Source organism: Fulmarus glacialis, unplaced genomic scaffold (genome assembly GCF_000690835.1).
Source record: "Fulmarus glacialis isolate BGI_N327 unplaced genomic scaffold, ASM69083v1 scaffold32219, whole genome shotgun sequence".
In the NCBI taxonomy this organism is placed as follows: Eukaryota; Metazoa; Chordata; class Aves; order Procellariiformes; family Procellariidae; genus Fulmarus; species Fulmarus glacialis.
In genome coordinates this window covers 25867-41098 of record NW_009235917.1, presented here as the reverse complement: position 1 = coordinate 41098, position 15232 = coordinate 25867, and the positions used below count along the sequence as shown (strand labels likewise).

The 15232-nt window shown below is 36.4% G+C and overlaps 1 protein-coding gene across 1 annotated transcript in view; it reads left to right on the top strand.

The window, feature by feature from the left end:
- The window catches only part of CDKL5 (cyclin-dependent kinase-like 5), a gene marked incomplete at its 5' end in the record, with an annotated part of 49932 nt that overhangs the window by 21311 nt on the left and 13389 nt on the right, over positions 1-15232 (top strand). Inside the window, 4 exons of the mRNA XM_009586197.1 lie at positions 4439-4599; positions 6912-7938; positions 11335-11440; positions 13542-13665. Coding sequence (XP_009584492.1) covers positions 4439-4599; positions 6912-7938; positions 11335-11440; positions 13542-13665 — 1418 coding nt within the window. The remainder of the gene's footprint in view (positions 1-4438; positions 4600-6911; positions 7939-11334; positions 11441-13541; positions 13666-15232) is intronic.

The following is a 15232-nucleotide window of genomic DNA, read 5'->3' as shown; positions in this document are numbered from 1 at the left end:
GGGAAAGATGTGACTTACTATCTTTGTTTCTTAATATAATACATCTTAAAAGTACTTGTGAACTTCCTTTTTAGATATCTTGATATCACCATTGTTTCTAGCAACGCTTGATATTTCCTAGGAATCAGGAAAATACCCCTTGCAAATGCCAGGAGAGTCTGTTCAAATTTGACTGATCTGATAACCAATACATAGTCCAGACAAAAGTATCACTATCATTTGCAGCGATATGCATTCACACTGACATACATTCAGATGCACAGGTTACCTTAGTAATGCTGGAGTATGAGCTCTCAACCCGTAATAAATGTAGATAAATCCACAGAGTATTAGGCTGACCTGAGTTGTTGTTGGATAAGCATGAGGATGTGGACAGTTGTCAAAGACAAAGTTGATGCGCAGTAATTTTTTCTTTTCTTTTTTTTTTTCTTTTTTCCTTCTTCTTTTTTCTTTTTTTTTTTTTTTTTTTTTTGTTAACCTGAGCACTTAATCTGCTTGCTATCACTCACCTCTACACAGCGTCTATGTTAAGTTACTCTTCAGTCCTGTTTTGGAACAAGTCAGCTAGTTACCCATGGCCAAACTAAGATATGGTCCTGGTTCTTACAGAGGATCAGGAGAAGCTGGCTCCCTTCAAAATGGCCAAACACTGAAAAGCATTGTGCTATGCGTTTCTGCCATATTCCTGGGTATGCAACACATGTTGTTGTCGTCCTTATTATTGTACTATAAAAACGTAACCTTGGTAAGCTGCAGTACAACCCTCCCATTATTTCATCCACAGCAAGCTGGGGGGAAAATAAAAGTCATAGTGTCAAAAATTAGGTTTAGAAGCACAGGGGTACCACCTAAGAATTAAAGACTATCTGGGACAAATATGAAGCGTGGATATGGCTAATCAATTCTAAATAAATTGTGTGGTCCCAAGCCCATCTGCGCCAGTTGTCTTGGAAACCAGAGGTCGTCTGCTTTGGGGTATACTTGGGTATTTACTTGCTTTTAGCAGTATTAATGTAGCCAGCAGAAATCCACCAAATTTGCCCTACTCTCTTTCTTTAACACGACGAGCTGAAATCACTTTCATTTCATCTCCCTGCCTTATGAAGAGAGTCAGCATAGCTTTTATCTTGGTTTCATGGAGTCTGCCAAATTAGGTGCCTCAATGCATATAGTTGCTTGTTTTTAGTATTATACATTCTCCTCCATTTCCTAATTCACAGAAACTGTTTTCTGGCATCATAGTTGTCTGTAGCTCAAGCTGTAGTAGCATATATTGCAGAACAGCAATTTCAAGATCATTCTTCAGACCATTGTTACATGTGCTAGGTGGGATATTTTTGTTTTAGCCTAATTTTTATATTGTATCTCTATGTCTTTTCGGTCCTTTTGGTGTGTTTTAAAAGTTACAAAGTTGTGAATTGAATTTTAGGGAAACACAGGTTTCCAAATAATTCCATTCCACTTTAAATAATTCTTTTCAACTTTTCTGTCCGTATTTCTCCCTCCAAGGTGAGAAAGGTCAGGGATTCTGTAGAGGGGATATTTTGTGTTTGACCTACATTATTTAATTCAGGCGTTGGAACATTGTTAAAGAATGAGCAAAAGAGTATAAGAAGAGAACAGAAGAGACTTGTGGTTAAGTTGCATGCTACAAATGCTGCACATACTTTGCTGTATGCATGTCTCTTCTCCAGACGCTGGACAGTCTGGCACATGTCCATGCTTGGTGTGTTCCTCATCGTCTGCATTCTCAGGGACCTCAGGTCTGATTACTAGATTACTGAATAACCCACACTCCAACTTATGTCAGCTGAAGTAATGAGTTCTTGATGTATCTCTATTTAGAGAGCATTTCTGAACTAGATTAATGAAGAGGCATCCGTTTGGCGCCATTGCTTTGTTGCTCCTCTCCTCCCCTCTCCTTCACAAATCATGCTGTTCTGCAAGCATGCATTTGGGAGTTAGGAGCTGGTTTTGCATGTGATGACTTGGGCAAAGAAGACGTCAAGTATTTCAGTCTTTTTCATATCATGTCATTCAGTTGTCTTCCCCCATTCAGCAGCAGACATGCATTTTCTTTGAGCTTCCGTTTACTACTAGAATACTTGTAGAACCCCTTCTTTTTACCCTTGATGTTCTTCACTTGCCTTAGCTCCAGCTGGACTTTGGCCTTCTGAAGTGGCCTATCCTTTGTGCTAACACAGTGCTTTTATAGTCTTCCTTTGTATCCTGTCCTTGACTCTCGTTCTTACACACTCCCGTTTTGCATTTTTGTTCATTAAGAAACTCCCTGTTTAGTCAGCCTGACCTTATGCAGAATTGTGTGGTCTTCTGTACAATAAGATGCTTTTTTCCTGAACTCTCAAGAAATTTTCTTAAAAAATCAAGTGGCTCTCCTGAACACCTTTCCTCTGATGGCAGTTTTTCAGGAGATTCTGCCCAATAATTCCCTATAGAAGCTGAAGTTTGCTCTCCTGAAGTCCTGGGTCCTATCCCTGATGCTTATCTTTGCACCCTTCCTTTGAATCCTAACTGTAATCATCTCATGGTCGCTACAGCTCAGACTGTCTTCTCTGATCAGATTTGTCACCAATACTTTACTGTTGGTGAGCAGCAGGTCAAGTAGAGTGAAGTCCTACCCTTGGCTGATTTACTTCTCCAGCAGCTGCACTAGGAAATTGCCATCAACATAGTCTAGAAAACTCCTGGATCATCTATACAGGCTGGATGTCTGGATAGTTGAAGTCTGCCATGAGGATGGGGACCTGTGATCAGGAGACTTCTGCTTGTTGTTGTAGAGAGTTGTCCTCTTCATCTTCTTCATGCTCTTCAATGCATAGTTGGTAGCAAACCCCCACTATAACATCACAAATGTTGCTTTCCCTTTTAATCCCGATCCAAAGACTGTCAATGGATATACCTTCTCTTTCATGCTGGCATTTGATACCATCCAGGAACTCAATTATGTCGAGTGTCACTCTTCTCCTTCCCCGCCCCCTTCCTTCTGAAGCCAGATGTACCCATCAGCGACCATGCCTCAGCCATGAGCCCTGTCCCACTACTTCTCTGTGATTCCAGGCAGGTTCACAGGCTTGTGATTCCCTATGGACTTTTAGTTCTCCTTGCTTGTGGTCCAGGCTCTGCAAGTTAGTGTACAGGCACTTGAGGGAAGCCTCTGAACATCCTCTCTTCTGAGGAGGAATGTGGAAATCGTGTATGGCCTTCTTGTGTTTGTTTGGGCCATTTGAGCCACTGTAGTGATGAGCACCAGAAAAAAGGGGGAAAGAAAAAGTCATTCAGTACACAGTTTGTCACTTGATAAAGGAAGATACTGCATACTGTATGACCAAACTACACAGCAATGTAGTTTGCCACTTGCTTTATTCCTGAGCATTTTCCACTTTGAAATGCAGGGATCCTGTGAAGGGAAAACCAGTTTGTGGTCAAGTGGCTGAATACTATGTTAATGCATATACAGATATGCATTGTGTGTGTGTATACACAGGCATATATACACATAGAGTGGTTCTCTGTTCAACCTATATAACTCCTAAGAAATAGCTATTCTTTTTACTTAATAGCCTTTCAAACTTTTATCCTTGCTGATAGTCATGCATGTTCAAATATTCCAAGATAAGTTTTGTATTGCCCTGTTCCTGCAAGAAACCTTTCAAACTTATCAAAATACCCAATGTACTGTTTTTCAATTTTGTGATTAAATATTTTCTACATGTCAGAAAGTGTCTTTGTTTAGAATCACAGCAGATCTAACAGAATTATAAGGCAAATGTTATTCTGAGTGCATTGTAAACAGTTTAGATGATTCTTTAAAAATATGGGTGGACTTGAACTTTAGAAGTAAAACACAGAACTCTTATATTTGTATATTTTTAAAAATACTAACTTTAAAAGACTGTTTTTGTTTGTATAAGAATGTTCCCATATGCTTGTTCTGTTTGTTTGTAAAGCCTGTTTCATTGTAGCATTTTATTACTGCTAAATTTAGTATTTTTCATTCTAAACAACATAGTTGTAAGGTACATCCTGAAAAATACGTTTAAAATACATATATTTTAAACATGTATAGGTGTATACATAAACCATATTTTAAAAATTTTAGATTTTTTTTATTTTAAGCACACATATATAACTATGTATGTATGTGTATGTATATTTATTATATACATATAGCACATATTTATGTTTTATAATAAGCAAGGCTGAGGCCTTTCATCTCTTAAGTAGAACATAGGGTTTGTAAGTTTTATTTTGTATCATATGTAGTTTAATGCAACGTGAGGTTATTCTAGCAATTACATCTTATCACAGAAACTCTGGAGATTAAAAAACTATCCCATAATGTTCTGTATCTTATTATATTTTTTGCTGATGCAAATACATATACTAACATTTAAACTTTGGGATTTGTTTTCCGAAGAACTTACTGAAGTTAGATCCAGCAGACAGATATTTGACAGAACAATGTTTGAACCATCCTTCGTTTCAAACCCAAAGACTCTTGGATCGCTGTGGAAGTTCACCTTCGCGGTCAGCTAAGAGAAAACCTTACCACGTAGACAGCAACACATTATCTAACAGGTAAACGTAGTCATGTCACCGTCATCACTGACATTTGCTCTGCCAATGAGTGAGTTTCTGTCATGCTTACATACAACATCACCTACAAGAAAAGAAAAGTAGTCATTTGACAGCTTAGGCACATTAAGACATATATACCATTCCATGTTGCCTCACTGAATAAAGGAAGTGGACACAGTTTTACTGAATTATAGCTATTCAAGCTGAAATTTTTGCTAACTTTCTGCTGAATGCTTCTTGGAAAAAAAAACAAAGACAACGTTCAAGCCATTTCTGCATATGACAAAGGAAAAATAAGTTGGCTTACCCATCTTAAAAAAATGTTAGCCTTTTTCTTGAACAACAGTAGGAATTTTGTGGCTTGGAGGACGCCTGAGATTCCAAAGGAATGCTCTTTTCTTTGGAATGCTACCATTACTGTACATGTGCAAATCTGCCCAAGGTTTTGATATTTGAAAGTTAAAAATTCACACAGAATTTTAGAAGCTAAATGTCCTGAAAATTGTGTGCATTGATCATGCTCCAAATTGGGGATGAACAGAATTTTGTCTGCAGTTGCAGTTATTAATCAAGTCTAGTCTACTTGAACTTAAAGCAGGGTCTGTTTGCTCAGTGACTCCCTTGTTGGACCCACAGAGCTTGAGAAGCCACTTTATTTTAATACGTCAATGAACCAGGTTTACTGGTGGATAAAATACTTCAGTGCAAAAAGCCTCATGGTATTCCTCTGACAAAAGCTTTCCTGAAGGTCTCCCTCTGAAGTATGCAGAATGATAGCAGCTTTTAATCCTAGCCATGTTTTTCTTTAGCTCTTCCTGTGAGATTCAAAAAATTACTCCTCATTTTAAGATTTGGCATGATGACATTTCCAATCTATACTTTTTTGGAGATAGACACCAAAAAGTTTTAGCTGCCCTTATAGATATTTAGGATAGAAGTTTTACCATTACAGATGTGGCATCAGAAAGAAAAACCTAGATCCATGGGAAACTTCTTGTCTAATACAAAGGCTTGCCTAGCTGCTTGGTTTAAAATTACTAGGTTCTGTATATGTAAGTTTTAAAAAAACATACAAAAAATATTTTAAACTGGCATTAAAATTGCTAAATTTCTAGAAACGGTTATAGAGTGCATAATTAGATCACTGAAAGTGGGTAATACAAAAATCCCAAGAATAAAAATGACTAGCATTATCCAATTGTAATTCTCAACAAAATCAACAAAGGTACAAACTCATCTGTACAGTGAGCTCTCACTTTAACCCTCAGTAATATATCTGAGTTACATTATCATAGATTTGAGACAGAAATAAGTTAATTGTTCATATCCAGCCTAGGTCCATCAAGGCTAACAAGTGTAGCTGCAGCACTGCTCAGTCATGGCTTGCAATGCCAGCATAAGTCCAGAAGCAGAACTGGTTTTATGCCAGAAAACCTGAGGTAATAAACCTGCTCAAATAAATTCAGGCTGAGTGTTTGTAGAACCAACTCATATCTCAGTCACGTAATCCCAAAACCAGGAGAGCTGGAAAGTAGAGTAGAGGTTAAGGACATCACCAAGTAGCTCTGCACCAAGTCAGTCTAGTTGCAGAGCATTTCGGGTGCAGCTTTGCAGATGAGTTAGTGTGCCAAGAACTGGGATAGTGCCAAGTTCCACAGAAGTTGGGGTTCCTGTGGTAGACCTGGTTTTGGATTTGGTGTTACAGGGCTCGCTCTGCTGCACTGAGCTCAGGCTCACTCCATCTGGATGTCTTCACCAGCACAATATCCTCTTTTCCCCCTCTGCTCCCTTCCCCTCCCCCTCCAAATCAGACATACATTAGATGGCCTGGAGCATTGATTGTATCAGGTTTTTTTGACAGTGCTGACATACTTTGTTGTTCTACCTTCACTTTGATATGCCAAGTGTATTTAAGATTTTTTTTCAATGGATATACAGTTAATTTTCATAATGTAGTGCTTACATTATTGATGTGCACATATGTTACTCGCACACATGCGTAAATGTGTAAATATATGTTGGAATTTCTGTGATTGGATTTTATATCTTCATTTTTTTTTTGTCAGCAAAATCCATTAACCAACGCTGAGTTTGGATATAACCAGAAAGAAACAATAATGTACTAATACTCGCAAATCAGTTATTTTAGTGGAGCTTCTGATACCTAGTTGGCAGTATTTGATCTTACTGCAGTTAAATTTTGTGTTTTTAAATGGCAACTCCCTTCTGAAATGAGTGTACTTTTGTTGAAGTTATTAATACATGAATATGTAATGTGGTATATTAATGCTTCTTTATGCATTTTAATGTAGAAATCCAGCCAGCAAAAGTTCTGCTTTGCAGTCACACCACAGATCAAACAGCAAGGATATACAGACACTAGGGGTTGGCGGGCCAAGAGAAGAGGGTCTTCCAGCAAATGAAAGCTTTTTGAATGGAAACCTTCCTGGAGCTGCACATAGTCCAATGCATACAAAAAAATCAAGCAACACACCTGGATCTGGCAACAAGGATCTAGCCAATAATAACATGCCACATCTTCTCAGCCCAAAGGAAACAAAGGCAAAAACAGAATTTGATTTTAACGTGGACCCAAAAAGTTCTGATGGTCCAGGCACAAAGTACCTGAAGTCTAACACCAGATCTCAGCAGAACCGGCACTCATTTATGGAAACTTCTCAGAGCAAAACCGGGACACTGCAACCCGGCGATAAGCACAGTCGCCACAGCTATATTGATACTATCCCACAGTCTTCTAAGAGTCCTTCATATCGGACAAAGTCAAAGAGCCATGGGGTTCTGACAGACTCGAAATCCGTGGGCAACCTTTCTGAGGCCAGGGCCCAAGCTGCAGAACCAAACAGCAGTAGGTATTTTCCATCCAGTTGTATGGACTTGAACTCTCCTACCAGTCCAACTGCTCCGCGACACGGTGATAACAGAACTTTGCTCAGTCCGTCCGGGAGGAATAACCGCAGCGAGGGTACCCTGGATACCCGAAGACCATCAACAAGACACTCCAAAACAATGGAGGAGTTAAAACTGCCAGATCACATGGATGGAAGCCATTCCCACTCTTTGTCTGCTCCACATGAATCTTTTTCCTATGGTCTAGGTTATACCAGCCCTTTTTCTTCACAGCAGCGCCCTCATAGACACTCTATGTATGTGAGCCGGGACAGAGTGAGGTCAAAGGGCTCAGAGGGTGGCTTAAGCATAGGGCAAGGGATGGCAGCCAGAGCAAACAGCCTGCAACTGTTATCTCCACAGGTGCAGCATAAGTCACTCACAAGATCTGTTGGCTCGTCACGAGAAGACTGTACGGAAGATACTAATAGGGTTAGTTTGAAATATTGCCTATTATGGAAGGCTTACTTTCCTCTGTTTCGTGTGGGGACTGTGTCCTGCTTTCTCTCTTCTGTTTGTTTTTTTTTGCGGAATTATTTATTTATTTGTCTTGTTGTAAGGCAAGGGGTGTTGGGGTTTTTTTCAGAAGGGCTAAATATTTCAAGTGCAAAATGAGAGTCTAATTAAAAGATAATTTTTAAAAATGGACTAAGAATATCATTCTCTTAAAGTTCTGAAATGCAAGAACAGAAGAATTTGTCTCTGGAGTTAAAATTTCTTTAGTAGTTCCTAGTCTTTGGTTACATTGTCTGATGTCATTTTTATCATATTGTTTTGCTTAATTAACCTGCTCATTTGTATTTTAGCTTTTCTTGTACATCTTTCTGTTACAAATGCTAATGTTAATTTTTGAAGTGAGCTTTTCACTTGCTTATAGCAGGACATTATTGCTGAAATGCCATAATTTACTAGAGGAATATCAAAACTTGCTAAATAGCTGGGGTAGTCTCGAGATTTTATGTTGGAGAAACCACTGGTAAATTGACTCCCTACAGTGATTACTGTCACTAGATACCTTGTTGTGATTTACTGTGAGCATTATTTAATGAGTAGAGGAAGGCTAGTTCTGGTGTTGATTTACATTCTTTACACAACACTTCTGAATTATCTGATGTTTTACACATCAGATGTTTAAAGATGACTGCATTTGTCCCCAAATCTTTAAATTGCTATACCATTGATCCAAATTGGAGCAAAATGGTGCAGAGAGAAGTACAAAAATGAGTGTTTCTCTGTACGTACATCTGTGATAAAGTTCAGATTTGTTGACAAATTGAAGGAAGTCAAAGAGCTGCAAATATAAGGTCTAAAAATCATGCTTTACTGTGAGAGACTAAAAAACTTTGCCTACTTAGTTTATGTAAGAAATATGTGTAGCTGTCTTGATAGTGGTCTACAAGTACCATAAAAAGACTTTTCAGGTAGTGGTTGCCTCTTCAGTCCAGTAGGGAAAAAAAGGCATAATACATTTCTTCGTACTTACCACATCTCCTCCATTCAGGATTGTGTGTATTCACACATGAGAAAAGATCTCATCAAAATAGGAGAAATACGAAGTAATTATAAAAAAAAAAAAGCTACTTAGAAGGGATTACAGGAGCTCCATTTCAAAACATTTTTTTTTCCTTTGTGTAGTCATTTCTCTCTCTCTCTCTCATTTCAGTTAAGTTAAATGTTACTTATTCTTCAGGATGTTACTGTAGAAGGGCAATAACACCAACATTTGAGTTTTTCATAATAAAAGGTCGTGCTATCTTGTATTCTTCAGAGGATTAGGATCTTTTTCCGCATTATGTAGCAGATATTAATTTGATAAGTAATTTTAATTTTATTTCATATTATGTGGAGGCAGATTGTTTTTATTAGATCATTCTTTGTCTTTTGACAATTGGTTGACATTTTTATTTTAATTAGAAAAATTGATGTGTATCTTAATGCTTATGGTTTTGTTCATTTTGGTTTGCTTTGGAATGCTTAATCATTTGTAAAGAACTTGCCTTTACCTCTTATGGTCAGTGGTTGTAAACTTAAGCCTTCAATTAATGCTTTTAAATCTGTATTTCAACCATCAGAAATCTGAAAGGAAAAATACTCCAATGCTCTATTTCAAATCTGAAATGGATGGCAAGTCTGTAAATTCACAAAGCTGGTTTTGTTTGTTTATACTACTTTCAATAACAAATCAGAATTAAATTGTCAATCTTATGCCTCGTAAAGGCGTTTTCACAAAGAAGTCATTCTTTGGCTCCTTCCTATGCTTTTTTTTTTTTCCCTTCTACATTCTGCATTAGAAATCAGAAAATTTAACTTCCCTCAGGATTGCTGAACTAAAAAAATCAGGAATAACATAAGTGTTCTCAAAGGTTATTGTTTTCCTATTTTTTTTTTTCCCATTCAGTTCTACTGGTTCTCTCTCTCCACTCATATTTTGTGAAGTTTCCTCACTTCCATGTTTCTAGTTTCTCATTGGTTTTCTCTTTAGCTCTACCAAGTCTTTTTAAAGAAAGACATTCTTTGTTTGCCAGGCTTTAAATCTTACTTTAAAAAAAAAAGAAAAAAAGACTCGCATTCAGTGTTAGTTTTGGGGCTTTTCAAGTCTCAGTACAACATTTCTGTTTAAAGGGTTCTTTTTTATTTTAAATTAAACATACACAAAAGGGGGCAAGCAGAAGAAAATCAAGTACAAGTTGCTATTACTATCTCGTATTTGTAACTTAACTGCTGACAAAGAAGAGGTATCTTACACAAGTAGTAATATAATCAAATGCTTCAGCCTCTGGTAAATTTTAGAAGAATCAAACTGTGATTTAAAGTATCGTTTTAGCTCCATTTCTCGTCTTGGCACAGTTTCAAGTGTTGTTTTATCTGTGACAGTGAGGCCAGATCTTCATTAATAAAAGGCAAAATATATTTTGCAAATCACTCATATAGTGAATTGAAATCCCAATTTTTAATTCTGGTTGGGTTTTTTGTGGTTTTGATTTTTTAACTTTTGTCCTTCTTGGACATTCTAGGTTTAAATTCATATATGGGTTTCAGTACAGTTTTCTGTGGGGTCTTGTAGAGGGCATTGAATTTTATCCAGTCGGTCTGTACTGTGGGAAAAATTGCAGCATCTGGTTCATTTAAGAGTGGAGTAAAGTCATATTTGGTGGCAAATTACATACATATGGATGTTTCTAAGGGCATACTTAAGCTTTTGCTTGAAATACCTTCCACGAAGTACTGTATTCAGGAAAATAGAGTAAATTAGAGGTAATGATACTCTTTTTGCTATCCTGTATGACTTAACTATTTAGCTTACAGATTTCTTAATTCAGGGACTACCTCTTATTTTGCGTATCGCAGATTTTGTGACTGTTGGTACCTCTAGGTACTACTGTATAACAGCTGATAAGAGATAGTGCTTTCGTGTTGCAATTATCACAAATTATATGCATTTCCTGTTTGCTTTTAAAAATTGCCAGTAGCAGAGTGACCAGATTCCATCAGAAATTAATTTAACAAGGCCTCCAGTAAAATACTCCTCCAGAGATGTTACAACTGCATTTCATTCACGGCAAAAATCTGAGGGTCTGAATCATGCTAAAGTCTTTAAAATTACAACTAAGAGGCAAAATTTTGTTAATGCCATTTTGGAAAAAGCAAGCAAACAGCAACAGCAAATAATTATTGATTACATAGTCTGTGATTTGATATTGGCAGTTATTAATAACATGAAAGGAAAATTGTGTTAAGTTCGGGGATTCTTGCTTATATATGTTGGTTAAAAACTGAAAATCAGTTTATAGTCTTTAATTTTAAATACTTGATTGTTCTTTTGTTTAGGGTGGAGCGTATCATGATCCACACACAGAAGATGGAGCGTCTACTAAGGAAAATAGAATTCTGTATAATGACCCTGTTCCGAGAAGAGTTGGCAGCTTTTACAGAGGTAATTTTATGATGGATCTTTCAAAATTAAACAAGAATTTTAACATGGAATATAAATTAAGTAGTGGAAATGGATACAGAGAACTAACATGAACAACTAAAAAAGTTTATTGGAAAAAGAATTGTTACCCCACTTTCAGAGACTGGGTTGACCTGCTAGGTTTTATGCAGTAACTCTGTTAGTATCATATTATCTATTTGCAAATGATAACTCACTTTGAAAAGTATATCCAGTGCAGTACTTTGTAAAGCAGAAGATAATTTATCGGGGAGTTGAACAAAATAAATTAGTATTACCAGAGCAAACAGTTCATTAATGTTTTTAATTTGTATTTTAAATTCTTGTTAACATTATATCTAAACACCTTTGTATTTGTAACAAATTGACATACTTACGGATCTATTTCAGATACTGTGGTGCATGGAACTGTCATTGCTCGAAACCTATATTCATTTCTTCTGTTCAGACTTACTAAAGATCAGGGTTTCGTACAAGCAAAAGCACCCTTACATAATCCCAGTTCAGAATAAATAATAACACAGGATTGTGTATGTGCATACATATGTATGTATATTTGTGCACGCATGTGTGTATATATATAAATACACACACACAGACAGATATTGTTCTATTATGGTACACAAAAGATGGTGATTTCTGAGCAGCTGCCTCACGGCTAAACCTGGGTAATCCTTTTGAAAAAGACAAGGATGATACGAAGCTAATTACTGTCCTGCAAGTGTTAGGAGGCTTGTGGGGCTCCCCTGAACCTTAAGAAGTCCCAATCAGCTAAAATTCGATTATGAGTCACCTAGTAACCTTAAGTAGAGTCACAAATCTCCCTCTGATCCTCTCAGGTTGATCAGTTGGCTGATGACCTGATTTAGACATGTTTAAATCTGCTAATCCTTGCAAGTATCCCATTGCAATATTAAAACCTATGAACAATATTAAAGCTTGTACTGTTTTGAGCAATGTTTTTGAGTGTAATGTTTTGTAGCACATGCAACAGAGAATCCTTAAGAATCCTCAATCCTGAATTGCTTGTATTAATCCTTAAAACACTCCTAAAGTTGGACATGGATTGTCCTTCTTTTTTATACATAGTGAAACAGAAGTTCCAAGGAAGAATGACTTTCCATAAGTCATGTTTCAAGGAAACTGTAGGTCTGGGGTTGCATTCAATTCCTTATTATAAACTAGAAGTTTCTTCCTCTTTAATTACATCTATGAAACAAATATGTTTTAGTTCACAGACTTAATTATTGCATTGGAAAAATGATACTATATTTAAATAATACATAGATAATAGTATATGCAAGAACTATTGAAAGAAAAACTTACTATGAAAAAAGTGAATTCATATTTATGCAATTCTTCAGTACTGACTTAATACAAAGGTTATTAGCATGTACTTTTGTACTACAGCTTGAACAAAAATTTACAGATTCGATTTTGATAAATAGTATAGTGTGATGCTGCAGTAATACTCCAACTAGTGTCAGATCAATTTTTAATCCAGTGCAGGTATTTCTGGTGATATTCATAATTCTAATAAATCTATGTTCTAGGTATGTATAACCTATTTTCAAAACTACAGTATGTCTGTTTGAAAAATATATAATATCTGATTTTGATCTTTTCATTTTTAGTGAGTGATCTCTTACTCTTAGTTATATTAAAATCCAAAGAAATTTTTTTCAGGATGGGTACTATTTTTTTTAAGGTCTAAGTGAAGAGAAACTGTGAACTGTAGTATTTTGTGTCTTTAATAACAGTATTCCAACCTTTTATTCTATTTCCTTTTTTTAAATATCAGTCGCACTTGTGGCTCCCTACAGATAGATATGTTCTCAAATCTAATAACAACTTACCCAAGTTCTGATGATGGTCTCATTTTACAACTAACATTACCTTGCAAGTATCACAAAACACCAGCTTTCCAAACTGTAAAAAAAGTATGCTTTTTTCAGTTATACATAAAGTACAACTGTGTCTTCACTGTCTTGTTTCTGTAAAAGAGGTAGAGTGGAAGCACACAACTGAAAGATGTGATTTTTAGCAGAGCTCAGTGTACATTGTTTGCTATTTCTCTGTTCAGTTCCATCTCCACGTCCAGAGAGTACGTACATAGAAAACAGTGTATCAAACAGAGCCTCTGTGTTACCAGCAGACAGCAGCACGGTGGCAAACCACTCAAAGAGACAAACCACCTTTGACACCTGGTGAGTTGTTATTTACAGAGATGTGTAGAGAATGGCAGGAAAAAAACGGATTTTTAACAGGAGGGGAAAAAAAACCCACTTTTTTTTTTTAAAATTTGCAGTTGTCTATATGTGCTTAGTTGCTTCCTGTGACTATACTGACATAGCATTGCATGTTTGCGGTCCCCTTTTGAGCAACAAGAAATACTTCATTACACCATCACACTGAATGCATTAAAGATTATATACTTTTGTCTAGTCTTTCCTGATTTTTTTCCACTATTAATCTTCAGTTAAAGATAATACAAAGTGCTTGTGTGCATATAGTACGGATAGCAAGGCCGTAGCTTCATTTGTGGATTCCAGAAGCATGAATTGTCAGACAAACGGAAAAAATATCAAAATGCATGTTTCCATATATAAAATAGGACTGTATTAATGAAGAATATAATATTCACCCTACAATGGGGACTGCTGCTCTTTTTGCTTATACACCACAGAAGAAAATGAGTACATTCTATGGGAAAATGGACTAAGCAACATCTTAATGGTGCATATTAATTTTAAAAGATTAAAAGCATCACGTGGCTCCATTATATAACCTAGAACATTTAACTATAATTATGCTAATAAATGGCAGCATATGTGTAGCTTTGCAGGACTTAAAGGGAAATATTTTGTTGCTCTAAGAGCTGTTCAGCTCTAAAATACTCCTAATCTTCTGCTTTGTTCAATCACAATAAAGTACAGTGAATAAAAATAAGCAAATGGAGCTTCAAAGGATTGGTGGCAGGAATGGACTGTATGCATTCGCATGGTTCAACTATGCTTCGTACCACTATCTGAAACACTGCTCTCTGAAAGTGCGATAAAATCATGCTATCTTAAGAACTGTTTCAGTGGTTGACTTGATGTGTTTTCACGTGAACAACCTGTGAATAATCTGCTTAAAAAAAAAAGGGGTGGAGGGGGTGGGAAAGGGAAACAACTGGTATTTCAGCTTGTGTTCAGGTTTTATACCTGTGTCAGTAATAGAAGATGTTTACTCTAGAACCCTTGTCACCTGCTCTGATTCACTAGAGTCTGCTTCCTGTCCTTCAGTAGCTCCACCTACATCCATTTTGTGGAAGTTAGCTGAAGAATCCGGTCATTTATGTAAAAAGGTGGTACTTATGTTGTGACTTATGTGGCTAAAGAAGGTATTTATTCCTACTGTTGAACCCTTTTACATATTTTGTTGTCCTTCATATCTGAATCTTTCTATCTTGCACATAACATAAACTAACTGGAATCTTGTTTTGGTTTATATATCGTTCAGCAATATATTACCTTTTATTATGTGGTCACTGCAAAGAAACATGTAATGTTATTTTAACTCCGAACTGAAATAATAGCATATGTTATTAGAGCTGGTTGGGAATTTTTTGACTAAGTATTTTTTTTGCTTACAATGTCAAATTACCGAAACCAAAACTTTTCAAAGGAACAGACTGATATCCACTTACCTTTTATTGGGAAGATCCTTCAGCTCCAGGATGGAATTGCCAGTCAAAACCAGAGATACACTCAAAATAACAAATATTCTGGG